This window comes from Oncorhynchus masou, chromosome 18, assembly GCF_036934945.1.
Source record: "Oncorhynchus masou masou isolate Uvic2021 chromosome 18, UVic_Omas_1.1, whole genome shotgun sequence".
NCBI lineage: Eukaryota > Metazoa > Chordata > Actinopteri > Salmoniformes > Salmonidae > Oncorhynchus > Oncorhynchus masou.
In genome coordinates this window covers 54,485,715-54,508,841 of record NC_088229.1, presented here as the reverse complement: position 1 = coordinate 54,508,841, position 23,127 = coordinate 54,485,715, and the positions used below count along the sequence as shown (strand labels likewise).

The following is a 23,127-nucleotide window of genomic DNA, read 5'->3' as shown; positions in this document are numbered from 1 at the left end:
AGATTGCTAGCAAGAATAGCAAGAATCTGCCATGTGGGCAATCGTAGATTTTATTGTATATTGTTATTGACACCATATCTTGTTTTGAGGTGTTTCACTCATGTCTATGCTAATTTAGCAAAAAAATATATTAACAAGCTAACCAACAACTGTAAAGATGTATTTGAGAGACAAGTGCTCACTTGTGCAAACGTATTTATGTTTTCAATAAACATTTGGATACAATATATAATTTACATGTTGTCAACAATCTAAGGCAACCCCATCTTCTTTGCCCCATAGTTGTGCACACATCGGTTTTGTTCAGTGTTGGAAAAATTACACAACATTCATCCTTGAGTAAAAGTGAAGATATGAATAGAAAATGATTCAAGTGAAAGTCATCCAGTAAGATATAACTTGAGTAAAAGTCTAAAAGCACTTGGTTTTAAATACACAGTTGAAGTCGGAAGTTTACATGCACTTAGGTTGGAGTCATTAAAACTCATTTTTCAACCACTCCACAAATTTCTTGTTAACAAACTATAGTTTTGGCAAGTCGGTTAGGACATATACCTTGTGCATTACACAAGTAATTTTCCCAACAATTGTTCACAGACAGATTATTTCACTTATAATTCGCTGTATCACAATTCCAGTGGGTCAGAAGTTTACATACACTAAGTTGACTGTGCCTTTAAACAGCTTGGAAAATTCTTTAGAAGCTTCTGATAGGCTAATTAACATCAATTGAGTCAATTGGAGGTGTACCTGTGGATGTGTTTTAAGGCCTACCTTCAAACTCAGTGCCTCTTTGCTTAACGTCATGGGAAAATCAAAAGAAATCACCCAAGACCTCAAAAACAAATGTGTAGACCTCCACAAGTCCGGTTCATCCTTGGGAGCAATTTCCAAACGCCTGAAGGTACCACGTTCAACTGTACAAACAATAGAACGCAAGTATAAACACCATGGGACACGCAGCCGTCATACCGCTCAGGAAGGAGACGCGTTCTGTCTCCGAAAAGTCCAACTCAATCCCAGAACAGCACAGACCTTGTGAAGATGCTGGAGGAAACAGGTACAAAAGTATCTATATCCACAGTAAGACGAGTCCTATATCGACATAACCTGAAAGGCAGCTCAGCAAGGAAGAAGCCACTGCTCCAAAACCGCCATAAAAAAGCCAGACTACGGTTTGCAAGTGAACGTGGGACAAAGATCGTACTTTTTGGAGAAATGTCCTCTGGTCTGATGAAACAAAAATAGAACTGTTTGGCCATAATGACCATTGTTATGTTTGGAGGAAAAAGGGGGAGGCTTGCAAGCCGAAGAACACCATCCCAACTGTGAAGCACGGGGGTGGCAGCATCATGTTGTGGGGTGCTTTGCTGCAGGAGCGATTGGTGCACTTTACAAAATAGATGGCATCATGAGGTAGGAAAATGATGTGGGTATATTAAATCAACATCTCAAGACATCAGTCAGGAAGTTAAAGCTTGGTTGCAAATTGGTCTTCCAAATGGACAATGATGAGCAAGGAGGCCTACAAACCTGACTCAGTTACACTAGCTCTGTCAGGAGGACTGGGCCAAAATTCACCCAACTTTTGGTGGGAAGCTTGTGGAAGGCTACCAGACAGGTTTGACCCAAGTTTGGCTAAGGTGTATGTTAATATCTGACTTCAACTGTACATACAGTGCCTTGCGAAAGTATTCGGCCCCCTTGAACTTTGCGACCTTTTGACACATTTCAGGCTAGAAACATAAAGATATAAAACTGTATTTTTTGTGAAGAATCAACAACAAGTGGGACACTATCACATCCGCAGCATCATACACATGGCATGCTGCTGCTACCTCTCTCACTCTGACTGTACCATGACGAAATTCATAATTGACCATGACTCATGACAGTCTACTCAGGTGCTGTTCTGGTCAATGATGTATACAAACACTAGATTGGCTATGCTACTGTATGTATTGACCAATGTGAGGCTTTGAAACCACTGTCCGCCATATTGGTACGACTCAAACGGAGCAGTCCTGCATAGGAATTAATGACATTCTGCAGTATTTCAATGTAATGTTTCAAGGACAAAATGACATGTATTTAAGTATTTAAATATTACTTCTACTTCTGTTAAAGTTCTGCTTTAAGGAAGATTTTCATATATATCTATTTTTATATATGTATATATATTTTTTTTAGTTCACATAATGTAGGTTATTTTAAAAGTATGCTTTAAGGTAGAGAATTTTGGTTCTCAATTGAGGGATCCTGAAACTCTGATAGTAAAAAAAAGGTGGATTTTGTTGTGTTAATTATGCAGGCGATAAATTGCACAGGAAAAAAAACAAAAAGAAATCAAAGTAGTTAGACATCATTGTGAATGCGACAAAAAGGTTTTGGGATCTACAGGACATTGCAGGTAATACTGTCTGAAGATGTTCCCACCTTGCAGGCCCCAGAGCTTGTGTAGGGTTTTGAGTAGACATTTGAATCTGACTGAAGGAGAAGGGCGAGCAGTTTTTATTACAATTTTTTTTAAACAGTTTTCAGTTTTTGCCCCGCCTAGTTTTTCGCGGCAATGCACCTTTTTGATTGTAGTACGCCATAAAACCTAAGAGAAGAAGAAAGGCGAGCATTTTTGCTAGCTTGGAAGCCAAACATTGTGCCAAGAAAGAAAGAGAGCAGAAGTGAATATTCTGTTCAAAACTGATGGCACACCAAGTGGAGATGCAAGTGAGAAGAAATGGATTACAGTAGCGAACAAAAATGAGACGAGAACTAAAGACTAGTAAATCTAGTTCTGACTTCTTTTGTTGGAGTGAGGGTTTTGGAACAATGGAGTTACCTGGGAGATTAGTTTTGAGTCATATTTTGGGGTTATGTGATATAGCCTGTAAGACTTTGTGCCCAAACCTATGCAGTCTGACAAATGCAGAATATTTGGACATGTGTCAAGTGTATATAGACGGGAGGAGTATCGTATGCCAGCTGAGGTTAAATGCGGTGTGGAAATGCGGAAATTGTGGTGGTGAAACATGTGCCCGAAGTCCTGAACTGCCCTGTTAGGGTGAAGGAGACAGAGGTGACAAGAATAAGGCCTGTCCAGTGTGTCTCCTATCTGGAGGAGTTGAGAAGAGGGAAAAGAAGGGAGTGATGTTGAAAAAACAGTTGTAGTTGGATTTGACAGACAGGTAAATGTTCCTTGCCAACAGGAAGGATCCTGACATGTTGCATGTTAAAAATGTGTACTTTGTAACATTTATTGCAATCGTTATAAACTGCACAGCGCAAAGAGAGAGAAAATAAGCAGTTAGTTGGGCCAACAGGATTGAGGGTATTTCATGAAATTTTGTATTTATCAGGGAACAATCTTCTCAAACTAAGGCAATTGTATATGTTATGAATTTCATAATAAATCAAATCAAACTTTATTTGTCACATGTGCCACATACAACAAGTGTAGACTTTGCCGTGAAATGCTTACTTACAAGCCTTTAACCAACAGTGCAATTGAAGAAGAAGAAAATAGTACAACACATACTAAGGTTTGCAAAAATAGGAATGGGAATGTCTATGGGCCCACATTGGGGGGTTCAAAGGTCATACATGTATGCATTTTGGGTTATATTGAGCCAGAAAGGACAGTATTGGGATGTGTTCTATTAGCACATGGTACCCTAGTTTAGTGTTTCCCAAACTTTTGGGCACGAGGGAAGTCCAGATCAAATGTTCAGATCAACTTGCCCATGTCAGCTAACAATTTTTAGCTAGGTTTTTTAGCCCATAGATTTTATTGTAATGTTTGAGTCACTCAAATATCACAAGAATAAACATTAGACATGGCAAAAATGCATAGAATTGCAAGAAAATTTGCATTAAAACTGCACAATTTTGGGAATTCCTGCCCTAGATGATGACTACACCAAATTTCTTACAGAACAAGGAGACCAATTGGGGATGTTCTTAATAAGTAATAATAGATTTTGTCAATAATCAGTATCATAAGACTACTGTTTTTCAAAATGTCTGCCATTCATTTCAAGGGGGAGGAACTGCAATGATTTTGCATGGCCCTATCTGAATTTATATTTGGTGTAAAAGACCAATATTGGCTTAAAATGTGTTACAATGAAGATAAACCAAAATGATGACCAAAGTATGTCAGAATGTATTCACACCAATTGTAACGGCTTTCTTCCTGGGAAAGAGAGGAGGACCAAAATGCAGCGTGCTTAAAGTTCATGGTTCTTTAATAAGAGAAACTAAACATGAACAGAATACAAAACATGGCAAAACCGAAAAAGCCCTAACTGGTGAAGAAAACACAAAGACAGGAAACATCCACCCACAAAACCCAACACAAAACAGGCTACCTAAATATGGTTCCCAATCAGAGACTAACACCTGCCTCTGATTGAGAACCATATCAGGCCAAACATAGAAATAGACAAACTCGACACACAACATAGAATGCCCACCCAGCTCACGTCCTGACCAACACTAAAACAAGGAAAACGCACAAGAACTATGGTCAGAACGTGACACCTATTGATTTTTCTATTGTGTTATAAGGTGGGATAAAAATTGATTTAATTGTAAAAAATTATCTCTAACACAACCAAAACAAATAGCAAATGCATCCAACTAATTTGTAGAGTTACAACTTTGATGTGGTCATTGCGTGCTATGAATAGGGGACCAAATACTTAACTTTTGACTACTTTAATACGCATACGACACCATTCTGTATACTTCTGGCCCTTCTTTGGACACTGTGTTAACTAACCTCCAGATGAGTTTCAATGCCATACAACTCTCCTTCCGTGGCCTCCAACTGCTCTTAAATGCAAGTAAAGTTAAATGCATGCTCTTCAACCGATCACTGCCCGCACCTGCCTGCCCGTCCAGCATCACTACTCTGGATGGTTCTGACTTAGAATACGTGGACAACTACAAATACCTAGGTGTCTGGCTAGACTGTAAACTCTCCTTCCAGACTCACATTAAGCATCTCCAATCCAAAATTAAATCGAGAATCGACTTCCTATTTCGCAACAAAGCATCCTTCACTCATGCTGCTAAACATAGCCTCGTAAAACTGACCATCCTACCGATCCTCGACTTCGGCAATGTCATTTATAAAATAGCCTCCAACACTCTACTCAACAAATTGGATGCAGTCTATCACAGTGCTATCCGTTTTGTCACCAAAGCCCCATGCACCACCCACCATTGCGACCTGTACGCTCTTGTTGGCTGGCCCTTGCTTCATACTCGTCGCCAAACCCACTGGCTCCAGGTCATCTACAAGTCTCTGCTCGGTAAAACCCCACCTTATCTCAGCTCACTGGTCACCATAGCAACACCCACTCGTAGCACGCGCTCCAGCAGGTATATCTCACTGGTCACCCCCAAAGCCAATTCATCCTTTGGCTGCCTTTCTTTCCAGTTCTCTGCTGCCAATGACTGGAACAAACTACAAAAACCACTGAAGCTGGAGACTCATATCTCCCTCGCTAGCTTTAAGCACCAGCTGTCAGAGCAGCTCACAGATCACTGCACCTGTACATAGCCCATCTGTAAACAGCCCATCCAACTACCTCATCCCCATACTGCATTTATTTATTTATCTTGCTCCTTTGCACCCCAGTATCTCTACTTGCACATTCATCTTCTGCACATCAACCATTCCAGTGTTTAATTGTTATTTTGTAATTTACTTCGCCACCATGGCATATTTATTGCCTTTACCTCCCTTATCTTACCTCATTTGCACTCACTGTATATAGACTTTTTGTTTTCTGTATTATTTACTGTATGTTTTGTTTATTCCATGTGTAACTCTGTGTTGTTGTATGTGTCGAACTGCTATGCTTTATATTGGCCAGATCGCAGTTGTAAATGAGAACTTGTTCTCAACTAGCCTACCTGGTTAAATAAAGGTGAAATTTAAAAAAATAAAATATATATGTATATATAAGTGAATTTGTCCTAATACTTTTGGTCCCCTAAAATGGGGGGACTATGTACAAAAAGTGCTGTAGATTTCTAAACGGTTCACCAGATATGGATAAAAATACTCTCAAATGAAAGCTGAAATTCAGCACTTTAACCTCATAGTCATTGTATAATTTCAAATCCAAATTGTTGAAGAACAGAGCCAAAACAACAACAAAATTGTCACAGTCCCAATACTTTTGGGGCTCACTGTAACATGTAAGGTTAGAGAGCATAATATTAAGATCATGATGGTCAGGGACATAATAGATTACAATCACCAATGTTCCTTTTTAGAGATAATTTGTGTTTACCTAAATGTTTCTGGGGAGAACACAACAAATTACAAGAACACACCTTTCATTTGAGCATGATGAGTATTGCTATACAACAGACTATTACAGGTGGCAACTACTTTAGAAAACCAAGATACTACTGTATTTGCATCTCATGGACTATTATTTGCCAGTATAACCAATTTCCATAAACAAATATGTAGTTCTGCTATTTGTGACACTGTTGTTTCAATGATGAGTCAGTCTAGGTAAATCATTAGATCTGATGGCAAACATTTACCAAATTCCATGGTTTTGAAGATGAGATCCACTCAATAGAATGTTCCATTGTTGTTTGATACAATAATTTTCAATGAGCGTGTGAACGTTCCAACTTTTCTCCTTTATCCATAGAGATCCTAATAAATTACTATTAAGTATTCTAATTCCTAATTCTATGCCTTTATCAGCCTGTGACCATTGACTCATATTCAACAAGTTATATAAAGGTGTGAAAAACATAGAAAGCTTCCGTATACCAATTTTTCAGGGGTTTGTAGGGAACAATTTAGCACCGTTAAACCTTTGCCACCGTTAAACCTTTGCCACACCAAAGGGAACATTTTCAAACTCTCGCGGGAGCCATCTTTCCTGCAATGGATTTATTTTTCTTGTTGTTCACCCGGTACAGTAGGTGGCGGCAATACACCAGAATGAAATGGATTTCTAACTAACCTCCTTTGTTCAATAGATTGTAGCACAGAAAGAACAATGAGCTAGATATTTCACCGGATGTAAAAATGTGAAGCAACCGGTTCCCGTTTCCACTCACTACCAAATATGATGATGAGCGGAAGCCCAGTGGCCGGCAGTGGGAGAAGATGGGGCGAGATGGATTCTGTCAGCCATTCTGCATATTTTTTAATATATTAAACATTTGATCTCCTTACAGTTTTCTGATTCCGAAACTAGAATTTGTAACAAACCGAGTGGACTGAGTTTGGAAGACTTTGCCAAAGTAAAAAAAAAGGCGTTTATAGAAGGAGTGCATGGGCAAATTGAGTTGTTGCACACGCGCACTTTACATAGTAGGCGTTCCCTAATGGAATATGCAAATAAATGCTAGAACGCGCCAATAGGATCTCACCACTCGTGTTTGTCTCTGCCCACCTCTTTGCTTGTTCGGCCAACTAGGATTAATTTGCTCCCATTGGAAACGACAGGCTCTGGTCTATCTTTAAAAAAATCTTTGGTGATAGTCTGCCATTAACTCTCGAAGAAGAACATTGCGCCAACGGGGGTATATTCACAAGACATGGTGGTGCAGCTAGAGGTCGTATACAAGGTAAGACTGAGGAACTTTTTTTATTTAATATTAACGCTAGCTAATATTGTGTTGACTTGTCCCACGACGTTGATGAAACGGGTCGGTGCGGTTGCCTGCGGGTTTCTGTATAGTCGTACTAGCCTTTATGCTAGCTAGCTAAACTAGCGGTAGCTAGCCTGAGTGAATGGTGTGAATTAGGTTGACCATTGAATGAAATAGCGTCATAGTACTAGCTTATGTTAGCTTAGCGTCAACTGGTTTTGTCTAGAAGGGATACAAATTTGGTCAAAATTGACTTTAATAACCGGTTTAGGAGGATTACCATGCACAATCGGCTACCTAGGCAACTTCTATTTTACGCAGCAGGTTATAATAATTAACGTATTATGTTAGGATAACAAGGTCAGGAAAAAGGTTAGATTTAGCTCAAATGCAAAAACTATTTTCGGCGTAATTTGACAAAAGCTCAATCCCATCGAAACAACCGATCCAACTGTGATTTGATGATCAGGCAACAATGTGAGCTGTGCTGTGAAGCTAAGCACTGCACCTGTCCTTGCCTATGCAATTTACTCAGCCATGAAGCTACTTCACACGTCACTTATATGTTCACTACAATAACAAATTGCGAAATTATTTTCGTTAAGATTTCATGATCATCATCCCCCACCATGGTATCTGTCTTGTCCGGCTTAATTTGACCCGTTTTTTAATGAAGATTAACAGGCAGTTTGTGAGTCGGATTAACCTAGCGAGTAGCCACCCACGCGTGGATAAGATGTTTTGGCATGCAAACGACCTACTCAGCGTTCCATTTCTAGGAAGAAAACATTATTGTATGTATAACTGCTAATGAGTCCAATAAGCGATGTGTGCTGTAGCTATACCTTTCATATGTATGCCGAGCTTGCAAGATGTGTGAAAGGTCAATGTACCACCTCTATAATTTTACCTTTTTATTTAATTTGGCAAGTCAGTTAAGAACCAATTCTTATTTTCAATGACGGCCTAGGAACAGTGGGTTAACTGCTTTGTTCAGTGGCAGAACGACAAATGTTTACCTTGTCTGCTCGGGGATTTGATCTTGCAACCTTTCGGGTTACTAGTCCAACGCTAGGCTACCTGCCGCCCCATATGTCCGTTCAATTGAAACATTCTTAATAGGACTAATGATAATAGCTCTCTTAGATTGTTTTGTAAATATTGATGGCCACAGGCAATTCATATGCCTGTACCAGGATTAGTGAAGCGTCCATACGTGTTAAGATTTCTCTGAGCAAAGTCCCAAACCCCTGTTTGCCTTGCTTTTTTGGAGCAGAAGTAGTGAAGCCAGAACTATAAAATAATTATAATTATAATACCTTCAAACATGTTATGAAGCCTGTGTTTGGTGTTATGATGGTAGTCCTACCATCAATAATTTCCTCACCACCCCTGTTTGAACACGGCAGGTCATTGACCTTTGCAAACCCAGCAGAATTCTAGTCACACTTCTGCCATCAATGTGCGGGTCACCTACTACAAGAACACAAAGGGACAATGCAGCAAAGCTCAGTATGTCATTCATTGCTTGCTTGAGCTGGGCAGGAACAGTTTGGCTTAGTTTATGTCCTATTCAGTGATTAGCCCCACACACACACACATATATATTTATACATACATACTTACAAACATGCACCCTTGTTGGTGTAGCTATCCATTTATAAAGAGATTCTCTCAGCGTCTGATGGTGACCTAGTTCTAAACTGGAAGGCACTACCCATGGCGTGATTTTCCGATTAATTACATTAGGAATTCCTCCCCAAGCTATCTGTCCACAAATTAAGTTTTGTGTGTGTACACTCGTTTTCTTGTTTGTCAATGCACAGTGATTAGCATAAGCCTACCACAGTGAATGTTGAGCTATTATATTGCCCATGGATTTATACTGTAGCCAGGTTAATTTTAGTAATAGGCTTGATGAACTGTAGTAGCCTTTCTGCTTCGGTATCAGAAACGTATTTCAAGCCAATGAATAAGCCTCATTGAAACCGTTTTTATATTGACTTGGCATGAACTGCCAAACATAAGAAATGGAATGATCAGAAGAATAGTCTACATGTCACTCAGCCCGACTGAGACTTGCCATTGACCTACATCAAAAACAGAGGGACAAAGGGAGCGATGGAGGGAAAGGAAAAGCGAAGGAAGGAGAGGGGGAAAAGAAAGGTTCACTTGACTTAAATTCTACCCGGTCCCATAGCTTTGTGCCAGACCTACGTTTCTGAATAACGATAAATCATTGTAAATAGGTTGGTAGCAACGAACCTAATGCTTGTTATACCTAATGCTTGTCTTCCAGAAAGTTAAGCTTCCGGCTTACGTACAGCAATAAGGGCTTTTGTGAGGACAAACACTGTTCCGTTGATGACTCCAGCTAAAAGTCCTGACGATGGGCTTTTATGATACTGCATCTCATGTCACCCCAAGGTTGACTTGCTGCTATGTTACAGTGAGTGGGTTCATTTGACTGCAGGACTACAGGGAAAGGCAATAGTACAGAATATGTTGCTCTTTGTTTAGTGCAAAGTTCCTCTTTCCAGGCTGCCTGGGCAATGTGATAACAAGAACTTCGGCTACAGATGCATATCAGATTGGAGGAGATTGTATTCTCATTGTGCTCTGTTGTATTTTCGCTGAGCTCACTTGGAATAGGCAAACTCCCTTTTTTTGCTCAATTTTAGAGGAAAAGACGCTAGATTTTTCTGTCCATATTTTCTGTTCAACAAAGAGCCATTTTTTAAAAAGTAAACACAACAGGGTTCCTGGGGTTTGGGTTAAGTAAATAACATTTTCTGTGCAGCAAGAAAACAACACATTTATTGCAACACAGCTGCAAGAGCAATTGTGTTTTGGGGTTAACCAAAACACAGGGTTAGGCGATTCCATATCGAAGCAATCGCCTGTTCTCCCCCATTTATGACCTTGGATCAGATGAGACATCCCACTGAATTTGAACTCAAAGCAGAGTGAAATTTAAATAAATAAAAAAAATCCCATGTTTACCCGGTAGAGAAATGGTTAGAATGTGATTTCTGGACCTGTCATGTGTATTTATTGATTAGATAATGTAATGTCGAGTCATATAGGGAAGACCTTGCCCAACAGCTGTAGACTGCCAAGTCATCATCCCAGTATTGTAGAGAAATATGAAGGGGATATTTCAAGGGTCAACAAAGGATATTCTCATTATGGCTATTAGGGCATGGAATTGCCAGGGACCTCGTGATACTTAGGTGCCGGTACAGTGCATTTGGAAAGTATTCAGACCCCTTTACTTTTTCCATGTTTTGTTACAGCCGTAGTCTAAAATTGATAATGGAAAAATAAATGTTATCAATCTACACACAATACCCCATAATGACAAAGCGAAAGCAGGTTTTTAGAAATGTTTGCAAATATATTGAAAATACAAAACAGAACTAGAACTACCTTATTTACTTGTGGTCGCTGGCGGTGCAGTTGCCGTACCAAGCGGTGATGCAGCCCGACAGGATGCTCTCACTTGTGCGTCTGTAAAAGTTTGAGGATTTTAGGGAGAGGTCGACCGATTAATCGGAATGGCCGATTTCAAGTTTTCATAACAATCGGTAATCTGTAATTTTGGATGCCGATTTTGCCGAAATATATATATTTTTTAATCCTTTATTAAACTAGGCAAGTCAGTTAAGAACACATTCTTATTTTCAATGACGGCATAGGAACTGCCTTGTTCAGGGGCAGAAAGACAGATTTTTACCTTGTCAGCTCAGGGATTCAATCTTGCAACCTTACAGTTAACTAGTCCAAAACCGCTCTAACCACCTGCCTCACGAGGAGCCCGCCTGTTACGCGAATGCAGTAAGTAGCCACGGTAAGTTGCTAGCTAGCATTAAACTTAATCCATCATAATCACTAGTTATAACTACACATGGTTGATGATATTACTAGTTTATCTAGCGTGTCCTGCGTTGCATATAATCGATGCAGTGCGCATTCGCGAAAAAGGACTGTCGTTGCTCCAACGTGTACCTAACCATAAACACCAATGCCTTTCTTAAAATCAATACACAGAAGTATATATTTTTAAACCTGCATATTTAGCTAAAATAATCCAGGTTAGCAGGCAATATTAATACCAGGTGAAATTGGGTCACTTCTCTTGCGTTCATTGCACGCAGATTCAGGGTATATGCAACAGTTTGGGCCGGTTGGCTCATTGCGAACTAATTTGCCAGAATTTTACGTAATTATGACATAACATTCAAGGTTGTGCAATGTAACAGGAATATTTAGACTGATGGATGCCACCCCTTAGGTAAAATACGGAACGGTTCCGTATTTCACTGAAAGAATAAATGTCTTGTTTTCGAGATGATAGTTTCCGGATTCGACCATATTAATGACCTAAGGCTCGTATTTCTGTGTGTTATTATGTTATAACTAAGTCTATGATTTGATAGAGCAGTCTGACTGAGCGGTGGAAGGCAGCAGCAGGCTCGTAAGCATTCATTCAAACAGCACTTTCGTGCGTTTGCCAGCAGCTCTGCTGTTTATGACTTCAAGCCTATCAACTCCTGAAATTAGGCTCGTGTAACCAATGTGAAATGGCTAGCTAATTAGCGGGGTGTGTGCTAATAGCGTTTCAAACGTCACTCGCTCTGAGACTTTGAGTAGTTGTTCCTCTTGCTCTGAATGGGTAAAGCTGCTTTGAGGGTGGCTGTTGTCGTTGTGTTTCTGGTTCGAGCCCAGGGAGGAGTGAGGAGAGGGACGGAAGTTGCACGATCAATACTAAAGTGCCTATAAGAACATCCAATAGTCAATGGTATATGAAATACAAATGGTATAGAGAGTGTCCTAAAATTCCTATAACTACAACCTAAAACTTCTTACCTGGGAATATTGAATACTCATGTTAAAAGGAACCACCAGCTCTCATATGTTCTCATGTTCTGAGCAAGGAACTTAAACGTTAGCTTTCTTACATGGCACATATTGCACTTTTACTTCTCCAACACTTTATTTAAACCAAATTGAACGTGTTTCATTATTTAATTGAGGCTAAATTGGTTTTATTGATGTATTATATTAAGTTAAAATAAGTGTTCATTCAGTATTGTTGTAATTGTCATTATTACAAATACATTTTATAAATCGGTCAATTTAATTGGTATCGGCTTTTTTTGTCCTCCAATAATAATTTATTTGCGTTGAAAAATCATAATCGGTCGGTCTACCTCATTTTAGGTGCCATGCCAAATATCTTCAGCCTCCTGAGGTTGAAGAGGAGCTTTCACCACACGGTGTGGGTGGACCATTTTCAGTTTGTTAGTGACTTGTACGCCAAAGAACTTTAAGCTTTCCACCTTCTCCACTGCGGTCCTGTCAGTGTGGATAGGGGGTTTCCTGAAGTCCACGATCATCTCCTTTTGCTGACGTTGAGTGTGAGGTTGTTTTCCTGGCACCACACTCCTAGTCCTCACCTCCCTGTAGGCTGTCTCATTGTTGGTAATCAAGCCTACTACTGTTGTCGTCTGCAGACTTGATGATTGAGTTGGAAGCGTGCATGGCCACGCAGTCATGGGTGAACAGGGAGTACAGGAGGAGGCTGAGCACTCACCCTTGTGGGACACTTAAAGGTCTTACTCACGCTAGCCACAGAGAAGGCCCTTCTCTGGTGGCACTGCTATCCTCAAAGCGGTTGAAGGTATTTAGCTTGTCCGGAAGCCAGGCGTCCGTAATTGTCTGTAGACCCTGCCACATACGTCTCATGTCTGAGCCGTTGAATTGAAACTTCTTTGTCTCTGTACTGCCGTTTTGCCTGTATGATTGCTTTACGAAGGGAATAACAACACTGTATTTGGCCATAATCCCAGTCACCTTACCATGGTAAATGCAGTGGTTCGCGCTTTCAGTTTTGCACAAATACTACCATCTATCCATGGTTTCTGGTTATGGTAGGTTTTAATAGTCAGTTGGTACAACATCTCCTATACACTCCCTGGTAAACCATTTCAGTGTAATCGTCACTATTATTCTTTGAAGCTACCCGGAACATATCCCAGTCTGCGTGATCAAAACAATCTTGAATCGTGAATTCCGATTGGTCAGACCAGCATTGAATAGTCCTTAGCATGGGTACTTCCTGTTTGAGTTTCTGCATCTAGGAAGGGAGGAGCAAAATGGAGTCGTGGTCATATTTGCCGAAAGGAGGGCGTGGGAGGGCCTTGTAGGCATCTTGCCAGTTGGAGTAGCAGTGGTCGAGTGTACTGCAGTCTAGAGATTGACTGATTTTAATCGGAATGTCCAATTTAATTAGGGCTGATTTCAAGTTTTCATAACAATCGGTAATCAGCGTTTTTGGAAGATTATGGCTAATTACATTGCACTCCATGAGGAGACTGCGTGGCAGGCTGACTACCTGTTATGCGAGTGAAGCAAGGAGCCAAGGTAAGGTGCTAGCTAGCATTAAACTTATCTTATAAACACATAATGTTAACAATCACGAGTTAACTACACATGGTTGACGATATTACTAGTTTATCTAGCTTGTCCTGCGTTGCATATAATTGATTTGGTTCCTGTTAATTTATCATTGAATCACAGCCTACTTCGCCAAATGGGTGATTTTAATTTTTTAATTTTTTTTTTACGAGCGCATTTGCAAAAAATGTACTGTCGTTGCACCAATGTGTACCTAACCATAAACATCAATGCCTTTCTTAAAATCAATACACAAGTATATATTTTTAAAACTGCATATTTAGCTAATATTGCCTGCTAACATGAATTTCGTCCTAACAAAGACCGTAATTAATTTGCCAGAATTGTACAGAATTATGACAACATTAAAGGTTGTGCAATGTAACAGCAATATTTAGACAACATATGTTAGATAAAATATGGAATAGATCAAATATGGAACGGTTTGTTTTCGAAATGATAGATTCCGGATTTTACCATATTAATGACCTAAGACTCGTATTTCTGTGTGTTATAGTTAAGTCTGATTTGATAAAGCAGTCTGACTGAGCGATGGTAGGCAGCAGGAGGCTCGTAAGCATTCATTCAAACAGCACTTTCCTGCATTTGCCAGCGGCTCTTCGCTGTGCTTCAAGCATTGCGCTGTTTATGACTTCAAGCCTATCAACTCCCGAGATTAGGTTGGCAATACTAAAGTACCTATTAGAACATCCAATAGTCAAAGGTATATGAAATACAAATGGTATAGAGAGAAATAGTCCTATAATAACGACAACCTAAAACATCTTACCTGGGAATTTTGAAGATTCATGTTAAAAGGAACCACCAGCTTTCATATGTTCTGAGCAAGGAACTTAAACATGAGCTTTTTTTACGTGGCACATATTGCACTTTTACTTCTCCAACACTTTTGTATGTATGTGTTATAAAAATTGGCCGATTTTATTTGGTAAAAGGCCTTTTTTGGTCCTCCAATAATCAGTATGGGCATTGAAATATCATAATCGGTCGACCTCTACTGCAGTCCGACAGAACTTCAGCAGAGTTTTTCCTCGCATTTGCGAATCCCCAGCTAAAAAAAGCAGCCTCAGGACATGTGATTTCCAGTTTGCGCGATTTTTGCAAATCGATACTTGGAGTCAAAGTATCGATATATGTAACTGTTTTATTTTTTCATCACTAAGGGCAAGGCTATATTAAGCGATAAGGCATGCAGGGGTGTGGTACATGGCCAATATACCAAGGCTAAGGACTGTTACTATGTACTTCGCAATGCAGAGTGCCTGGTTACAGCCCTTAATCGTGATATATTGGCCATATCACAAACCCCCGAGGTGCCTTTATTGATATTATAATCCCGTTAACAACATAATTAGAACAGTAAAAATAAATGTTTTGTCATACCTGTGGTATATGGTCTGATACCACGGCTTTCAGCTAATCCGCATTCAGGGCTCGAACATTATAATAAAACTTGATGATGAACCTAGATAGGCCATCTCTGTCAGTGTGGTTCAAAAACACAGAGCAGCAGCGCCACATGCGTGCACACAAGCACAACACACACACAGCCCTGTGGGTTTGGTGGACCCTGCCTCTGCCATGTCGGGACCCCTCTTCCCAATAGCTGAACAATCAGGCGCAGGTGCTACTTTACACACACACACAGGCTCTGGCCCCCGTCGCTGCTTCTCCATTCCTGTTCTCACACACCCCATGGTGACTGGAGGGCTTTGTCTGGTGTGAGACATGTCTGTTCTGTTGTATTTTCATCAGATCAAAACTGAATCGATGTCTGCTTGCATTTTTCTCTCGTGGCCCAAACTCAGCAGCTCACGCCATTAGGGCAAATATATGCTTTGATTGAAACAAAACATGGTGGTTGGTACAGTGCCTTGCGAAAGTATTCGGCCCCCTTGAACTTTGCGACCTTTTGCCACATTTCAGGCTTCAAACATAAAGATATAAAACTGTATTATTTTGTGAAGAATCAACAACAAGTGGGACACAATCATGAAGTGGAACGACATTTATTGGATATTTCAAACTTTTTAACAAATCAAAAACTGAAAAATTGGGCGTGCAAAATTATTCAGCCCCCTTAAGTTAATAATACTTTGTAGCGCCACCTTTTGCTGCGATTACAGCTGTAAGTCGCTTGGGGTATGTCTCTATCAGTTTTGCACATCGAGAGACTGAAATATTTTCCCATTCCTCCTTGCAAAACAGCTCGAGCTCAGTGAGGTTGGATGGAGAGCATTTGTGAACAGCAGTTTTCAGTTCTTTCCACAGATTCTCGATTGGATTCAGGTCTGGACTTTGACTTGGCCATTCTAACACCTGGATATGTTTATTTTTGAACCATTCCATTGTAGATTTTGCTTTATGTTTTGGATCATTGTCTTGTTGGAAGACAAATCTCCGTCACAGTCTCAGGTCTTTTGCAGACTCCTTCAGGTTTTCTTCCAGAATGGTCCTGTATTTGGCTCCATCCATCTTCCCATCAATTTTAACCATATTCCCTGTCCCTGCTGAAGAAAAGCAGGCCCAAACCATGATGATGCTGCCACCACCATGTTTGACAGTGGGTATGGTGTGTTCAGGGTGATGAGCTGTGTTGCTTTTATGCCAAACATAACGTTTTGCATTGTTGCCAAAAGGTTCAATTTTGGTTTCATCTGACCAGAGCACCTTCTTCCACATGTTTGTTGTGTCTCCCAGGTGGCTTGTGGCAAACTTTAAACGACACTTATCTTTAAGAAATGGCTTTCTTCTTGCCACTCTTCCATAAAGGCCAGATTTGTGCAATATACGACCTATTGTTGTCCTATGGACAGAGTCTCCCACCTCAGCTGTAGATCTCTGCAGAGTGATCATGGGCCTCTTGGCTGCATCTCTGATCAGTCCTTCTCCTTGTATGAGCTGAAAGTTTAGAGGGATGGCCAGGTCTTGGTAGATTTGCAGTGGTCTGATACTCCTTCCATTTCAATATTATCGCTTGCACAGTGCTCCTTGGGATGTTTAAAGCTTGGGAAATCTTTTTGTATCCAAATCCGGCTTTAAACTTCTTCACAACAGTATCTCGGACCTGCCTGGTGTGTTCCTTGTTCTTCATGATGCTCTCTGCGCTTTTAACGGACCTCTGAGACTATCACAGTGCAGGTGCATTTATACGGAGACTTGATTACACACAGGTGGATTGTATTTATCATCATTAGTCATTTAGGTCAACATTGGATCATTCAGAGATCCTCACTGAACTTCTGGAGAGAGTTTGCTGCACTGAAAGTAAAGGGGCTGAATAATTTTGCATGCCCAATTTTTCAGTTTTTGATTTGTTAAAAAAGTTTGAAATATCCAATAAATGTCGTTCCACTTCATGATTGTGTCCTACTTGTTGTTGATTCTTCACAAAAAAATACAGTTTTATATCTTTGTTTGAAGCCTGAAATGTGGCAAAAGGTCGCAAAGTTCAAGGGGGCCGAATACTTTCGCAAGGCACTGTAATTGGCGTGCAGATGCTTTATGAATGTTTCACCGGTAAAACGTGTTAAGCTATCCAGGGATTGACATTAGTCTGAAAGGCACTTGCCCATCAGACAAGTCAGCAGTATTTTTTTGGGGGGGGTTGCGTGAAGATAAGTCACTTGCCTGAAAATGTGAGAAAGGTTTATTCAGTTTTGAGACTCCTATTCATTTAAATGAAACCTGGGCGTGAGCATGCCGGCTCCACGAGAGGCCTGCGCTGCTGTAGCGTAAAATTACCTTCAGGTTTTTGTTTTCAACACACAGCTCATCCCTGGGATCAAAAGGATGTACAGTGCATTCGGAAAGTATTCAGACCCTTTGACTTTTTCCACATTTTGTTGCGTTAAAGCCTTATTCTAAAATGGATGGGGTGAAAAAATCCCCCTCAATCTGCACACAATAGCCCATAATAACGAAGCAAAAACAGTTTTTAATACATTTAAAAAAAAATCTCTTTACATAAATATTCAGACCCTTTACTCAGTACTTTGAAGAGGCTGTAATTGCTGAAAAAATGTAGTCTTTTTGGGTATGATACTACAAGCTTGTCTTAGCTGTGTGCTTAGGGTTGTTTGTTGTTTTTGGAATGTGAACTTTTGCCCAAGTCAGGTCCTGAGCGCTCTGGAGCAGGTTTTCATCAAGGATTTCTCCGTACTTTACTCCGTTCATCTTTCCCTCAATTCTGACTAGTCTCCCAATCCCTGCCACTGAAAAACATCCCCACAGAAAGCTGCTGCCACCACCATGCTCCACCGTAAGGATGGTGCCTCTAGATGTGAGGCTTGGCATTCAGGCCAAAGATTTTAATCTTGGTTTCACAAGACCAGAAAATCTTGTTTCTCATGGTCTGAGTGTCCTTTAGGTGCCTTTTGGCAAACTCTAAGTGGGCTGTTGTGCCTTTTACTGAGGATTGGCTTCAGTCTGGCCACTCTATCATAAAGGCCTGATTGGTGGAGTACTGTATAGATGGTTGTCCTTCTGGAAGGTTCTCCAGTATCCACACAAACTCTGGAGCTCTGTCAGGCTGACCATCGAGCACCTCCCTGACCAAGGCCCTTCTCCCTGATTGCTCAGGTTGGCTGGGTGGCCAGCTTTAGGAAGAGTCTGGGTGGTTCCAAACTTCTTCCATTTAAGAATGGAGGCCACTGTCTTCTTGGGGACCGTCAATGCTGCAGAAATGTTTTGGTACCCTTCCCCAGATGTGCTTTGACACAATCCTGTCTCGGAGCTCTATGGACAATTCCTTCAATCTCATGACTTGGTTTTTGCTCTGATATGCAGTGTCAAGTGTGGGACCTTTTTTTATATAGACAGGTGTGTGCCTTTCCAAATCATGTCCAATCAATTGAATTTAACCACAGGTAGACTACAAGTTGTACAATCTCAATTTCTAGTCCTATAGCAAAGGGTCTGAATATTTATGTAAAAGTTTTTCTGTTTTAATTGAATACATTTGCAAACATTTCTTAACCTGTTTTTGCTTTGTATTTATGGGTTATTGTCTGTAGATTGAGGATTCTTATTATTTAAATCCTTTTTAGAACAGGGCTGTAACGTAGCAGGATGGAAAAAGTAAAGGTGTCTGAATACTTATCAAATGCCTAGGCCTGGTTGGTAGTGCTCTGCTCACACTGACAAGTTGTGCTTCAGTGTAGCAGGTAAAATAAAACATTTGTAGCACCTATGTAAGGCTTCTAGGTGTTTTTTGTTGTTGAACACCTTAACTGGTCAACCACAGAGCAGTCTCAACCTGCCCGGCTACCATAAATGCCATACATTTCCCATCTTTCACTTAAACTTTAGGGATGGGCTAGGTATACTGGATTTCTTTGCAGTATTGTTGATTTAAAAAAACAAATGATGTGTCTTGGGTGGACGGGGTGGGTTCGGTCTGGTCGCACACTTCTGCTTCAAATATCCCTCTGAGATGGTGTGTGAACACTCCAAATGCCCTGTTTTCCCTTCGACTCTGAAACAGCCAGCTCGGTTGTGCTTACTAGGGCTGGGACGATACCACTATCACTTTTTTTTTTTTTATGGCAATAAAAAGAACAACGCAAACCCAAACTATTTGGTCCTTTTTAAAATTCTGCTGTATGTCAAATATTGTATGCTATAGCATAGGAAAATAAATTTGACTCAGGCAACATGCGTGGTTATGTGAATGTATGAATCTATATAGAGGTTAACTTATTAGTTTATACATGAGTTTATCTGTGTGTATTTTTACGTGTGTGTGTGGGTCTGCGTGTATTTGTGTCTGTGCCACAGGTCAGCAAATTGGTTTCTGGTGGTAATACATACGTAGGTCATGAAGGACGTGAAGGAAAGTACTCGGGCTGGGAAAAAAACATCTCCACTCCTTTTGCCACGTGCCAGTGGTGATGCCCCATGATCTATTTTGAGTAGCTGGAGAGGTCACTCACCCCCAATTCTGTCATTCCCAGTCCCAACTCTAGGGCCCTATAAAACCTGCGACGTAGACGTAATCGCAGAAATCGGACAATAAAACAGAATGCATCAATTTTATTTTAAAATCTTAGCAGGAAATCAATTAAATGTATTCAACTTATTAGAACATTTATTTGCCCAAGTTTATCATAAGACATGAACAGAATGCATCGCTGACTTGTATTTCCTGCAACTTTCTGAAGAGGCAATGCCACAGGAGCGCCCGTCTGTATGTGTGCGGTGCGCGATGATAATGGTAGGATGGAAAGGCTGTCCCAAAAACCTCCTCAATTTAATGTTAACTTACACCTCCCCTGGCAGAATTATATCATGACAGTTTATCTCAATCCAGTGGGGATTTGTTTCAAACGCTGCCATGATCATCTTTGGTCCAGAAAACCGTCTACTGCTAGCTGTGCAATTGAATTAAAAAAATAACTACTCTGAAATGGACATTTTTAATTTGACACAACCCCAATTCTATCATCTGTCACACCAGTCCAAACTCCCTCAATTGTTTGGCCTGCTCTGTTAGGTATGTAAGTGCCATATGGCTTGGAGCTCGGTCATGGCTATGGGGACCTCTATTGATGGCACTTGTGTTGATCTGTAATTGTGAGTGTCTCTCGATCCCGCAGATTCCTAGCTGGTGTGTGATCTAAAGGGAGGAGATGGAAGTGGCCGTCACGATTGGGCCAGACAGCCTGCTCCAGGTCAATGGAGCCGACCAGGGAGGCAGCCGCTGGAAGCAGCCTAACGATGACTCAGTAAGATGGGATTGAACGATTAAGTTGTGATGTGCTTCCCCATGTTTTTTTTATTTTATTATTGTTTTGTTTTTTTCAGTTGCTGGGATTTTTATTTTAGATGGGTTGGCGCTAATTTAGGGAGGACTGTCTTGCTCAGTAATGGTAGAGGAAACACTAAGAAAGACTTGACCACCGATGGCGAGGAGAATTGCTGTTGGTTGAGAATTTGTGTGGGTGTGGAAGACCAACACGACACAAAAATCTATCTATTTCCTATATGGGATTCTTTTGTTGTTTTGAACAATGGCGCAAACTGAAGTGTCTGTGTCCAGGACCGCAGTTCCAGTCCGTCTGTCCTGCGCTGTGTGACCAGCACGTGGAAGGAGGGCTTGCTGAACAGAAAGAGGCCATTCGTGGGCCGCTGCTGCCATTCTTGCACGCCGCAAAGTCAGGTGAGCTGAGCCGTGGTCTAGTTTACTCTAGCCGCTGACTTACTCAAACCCCTGCCTGGTGATCCCGAGTATTGCTTGGTTGTGTTCATTAGGGCTTTGATTAATCAATCAAGTATTTTGTTAATGATATAGCAATGTTCTCTAGCTATATAGTACTCTTAATACCCCCAATTCATGTTAAGTTCAAAAGAATACAAGATATAAATTGCTGACACCAGGTTTTCTTCTGTTTGGTGCCTACATATTCTTTACACCAAACAGAAGAAAAAGACTGAAACAAGAAGGGACTAATTAATTCCACCTGGAGGACAGAAAAAGTATTCCACTGAATAGATTCTATGGCTGACTCTGCCCCATCCTCCATTTTAGGTAGAGCCAAACCGCTGTTGGTGATATTCGATTTCGTAGAACCCCAGCACATTAACTTGTGCATACGTTTCTGTGTCCCAGCTTGCAATAGATTTACCTGACAGAGCTCCTCTGTTTTCTTCCAGGCGAGACTCTTCAACTCGAGCATTCCTTCTCTAGGACTGCGCAACGTGATTTACATCAATGAGACACACACCAGGTAAGCCCACCACAGCACTTTAAGTCATTGGTCGGTCGTTTCTCTTTTAATAGACCTTTTTCATGTGGCGGCGTATTAAAACGCTGTTCAACATGTTGTGCCGACATTCAACGTTTATTTCAAGCACGCAGGTTTGACACCTGGTACAGTGTAGTAGATATGCTGTACTTCAAACGACATGTACTCACCACTTGTCTATGAAGCTCAGGGTGCCCCTGTGAAACAGTGGAAAACTTAAGGCTGAATAATTGACTGTCAACGGACACCAGCCACTCTTATCCGGTGACTGACCTCAGTGGTCCCAAAGTTGGCGGTGGCTACCTTGTGCCTTACAAAACAACAGGACAAATGCATATATGTTCATGTCAACAAAACACTAACTTGTACATTTGACAAAATGAGTCTGACAGGTGGATTTTGGTGGTGGTAGGGTTGTAGAATGACTAAGTAGAAATAGCTTTTTTTAAATTTTTAATAGTGACAAGTATTTCACTGTAACCATATTACTGTACAAGATAATATAAACATTTAAATTCCACACAAGTTGATCCTGTGCTTTGGTGGACTACAGCTGTTACAATGTAATCATTTGGTTTAAATTTGTTTCTGTAAGGCTACGGTAACTATGTTAATAGTATATACTTGTGATTGTGTGCACTCTGTTGTGGTTACTGTGTATGCAGAGTATGTGACAAGTGTTCCCTGTGGTCTTGCAGACATCGTGGCTGGCTGGCCCGCAGGCTCAGCTATGTGCTGTTTGTTCTGGAGAGGGACGTCCAGAAGGACATGTTCGCTCGCAACGTGGTGGACAATGTACTCAACAACAGCAGGTATCACAGAGAGACACAGGGGGAGGGAGGGATGGAGAGGGGAGGATGAAGGGAAAAGGGAACCAGCAGGGATTTGGAAGAAGAGACGATGTACCATGATTATTCAGTAAATTACTTCCTCATCTCCTTTTGAACTGACTTCATAGACTTGAAGACAAACCAGCCCTTGGTTTCATCTCTAATGTATTTATATCAGAGGTCGTGACGGAAAGGAGATCATGTATTGGTGCACAGCCAAAGAGACAAAGCAGACAACTCTCATCTCATGAGTTTAACAGTGCGTTTTATAACAGTAATTTCCCATGAACGATACCATTCAAATCAAAATCAAATTTATTTATATAGCCCTTTGTACATCAGCTGATATCTCAAAGTGCTGTATAGAAACCCAGCCTAAAACCCCAAACAGCAAGCAATGCAGGTGTAGAAGCACGGTGGTTAGGAAAAACTCCCTAGAA

General features: G+C 40.7%; 1 protein-coding gene across 1 annotated transcript in view; it reads left to right on the top strand.

The window, feature by feature from the left end:
* Window positions 1–7,461: 7,461 nt before the first annotated feature.
* Window positions 7,462–23,127, top strand: part of gpam (glycerol-3-phosphate acyltransferase, mitochondrial) — a 42,284-nt gene continuing 26,618 nt past the window's right edge. The window contains exons 1-5 of the mRNA XM_064923725.1: window positions 7,462–7,608; window positions 20,709–20,837; window positions 21,152–21,271; window positions 21,766–21,839; window positions 22,556–22,669. Coding sequence (XP_064779797.1) covers window positions 20,742–20,837; window positions 21,152–21,271; window positions 21,766–21,839; window positions 22,556–22,669 — 404 coding nt within the window. The 5' untranslated portion in view covers window positions 7,462–7,608; window positions 20,709–20,741. The remainder of the gene's footprint in view (window positions 7,609–20,708; window positions 20,838–21,151; window positions 21,272–21,765; window positions 21,840–22,555; window positions 22,670–23,127) is intronic.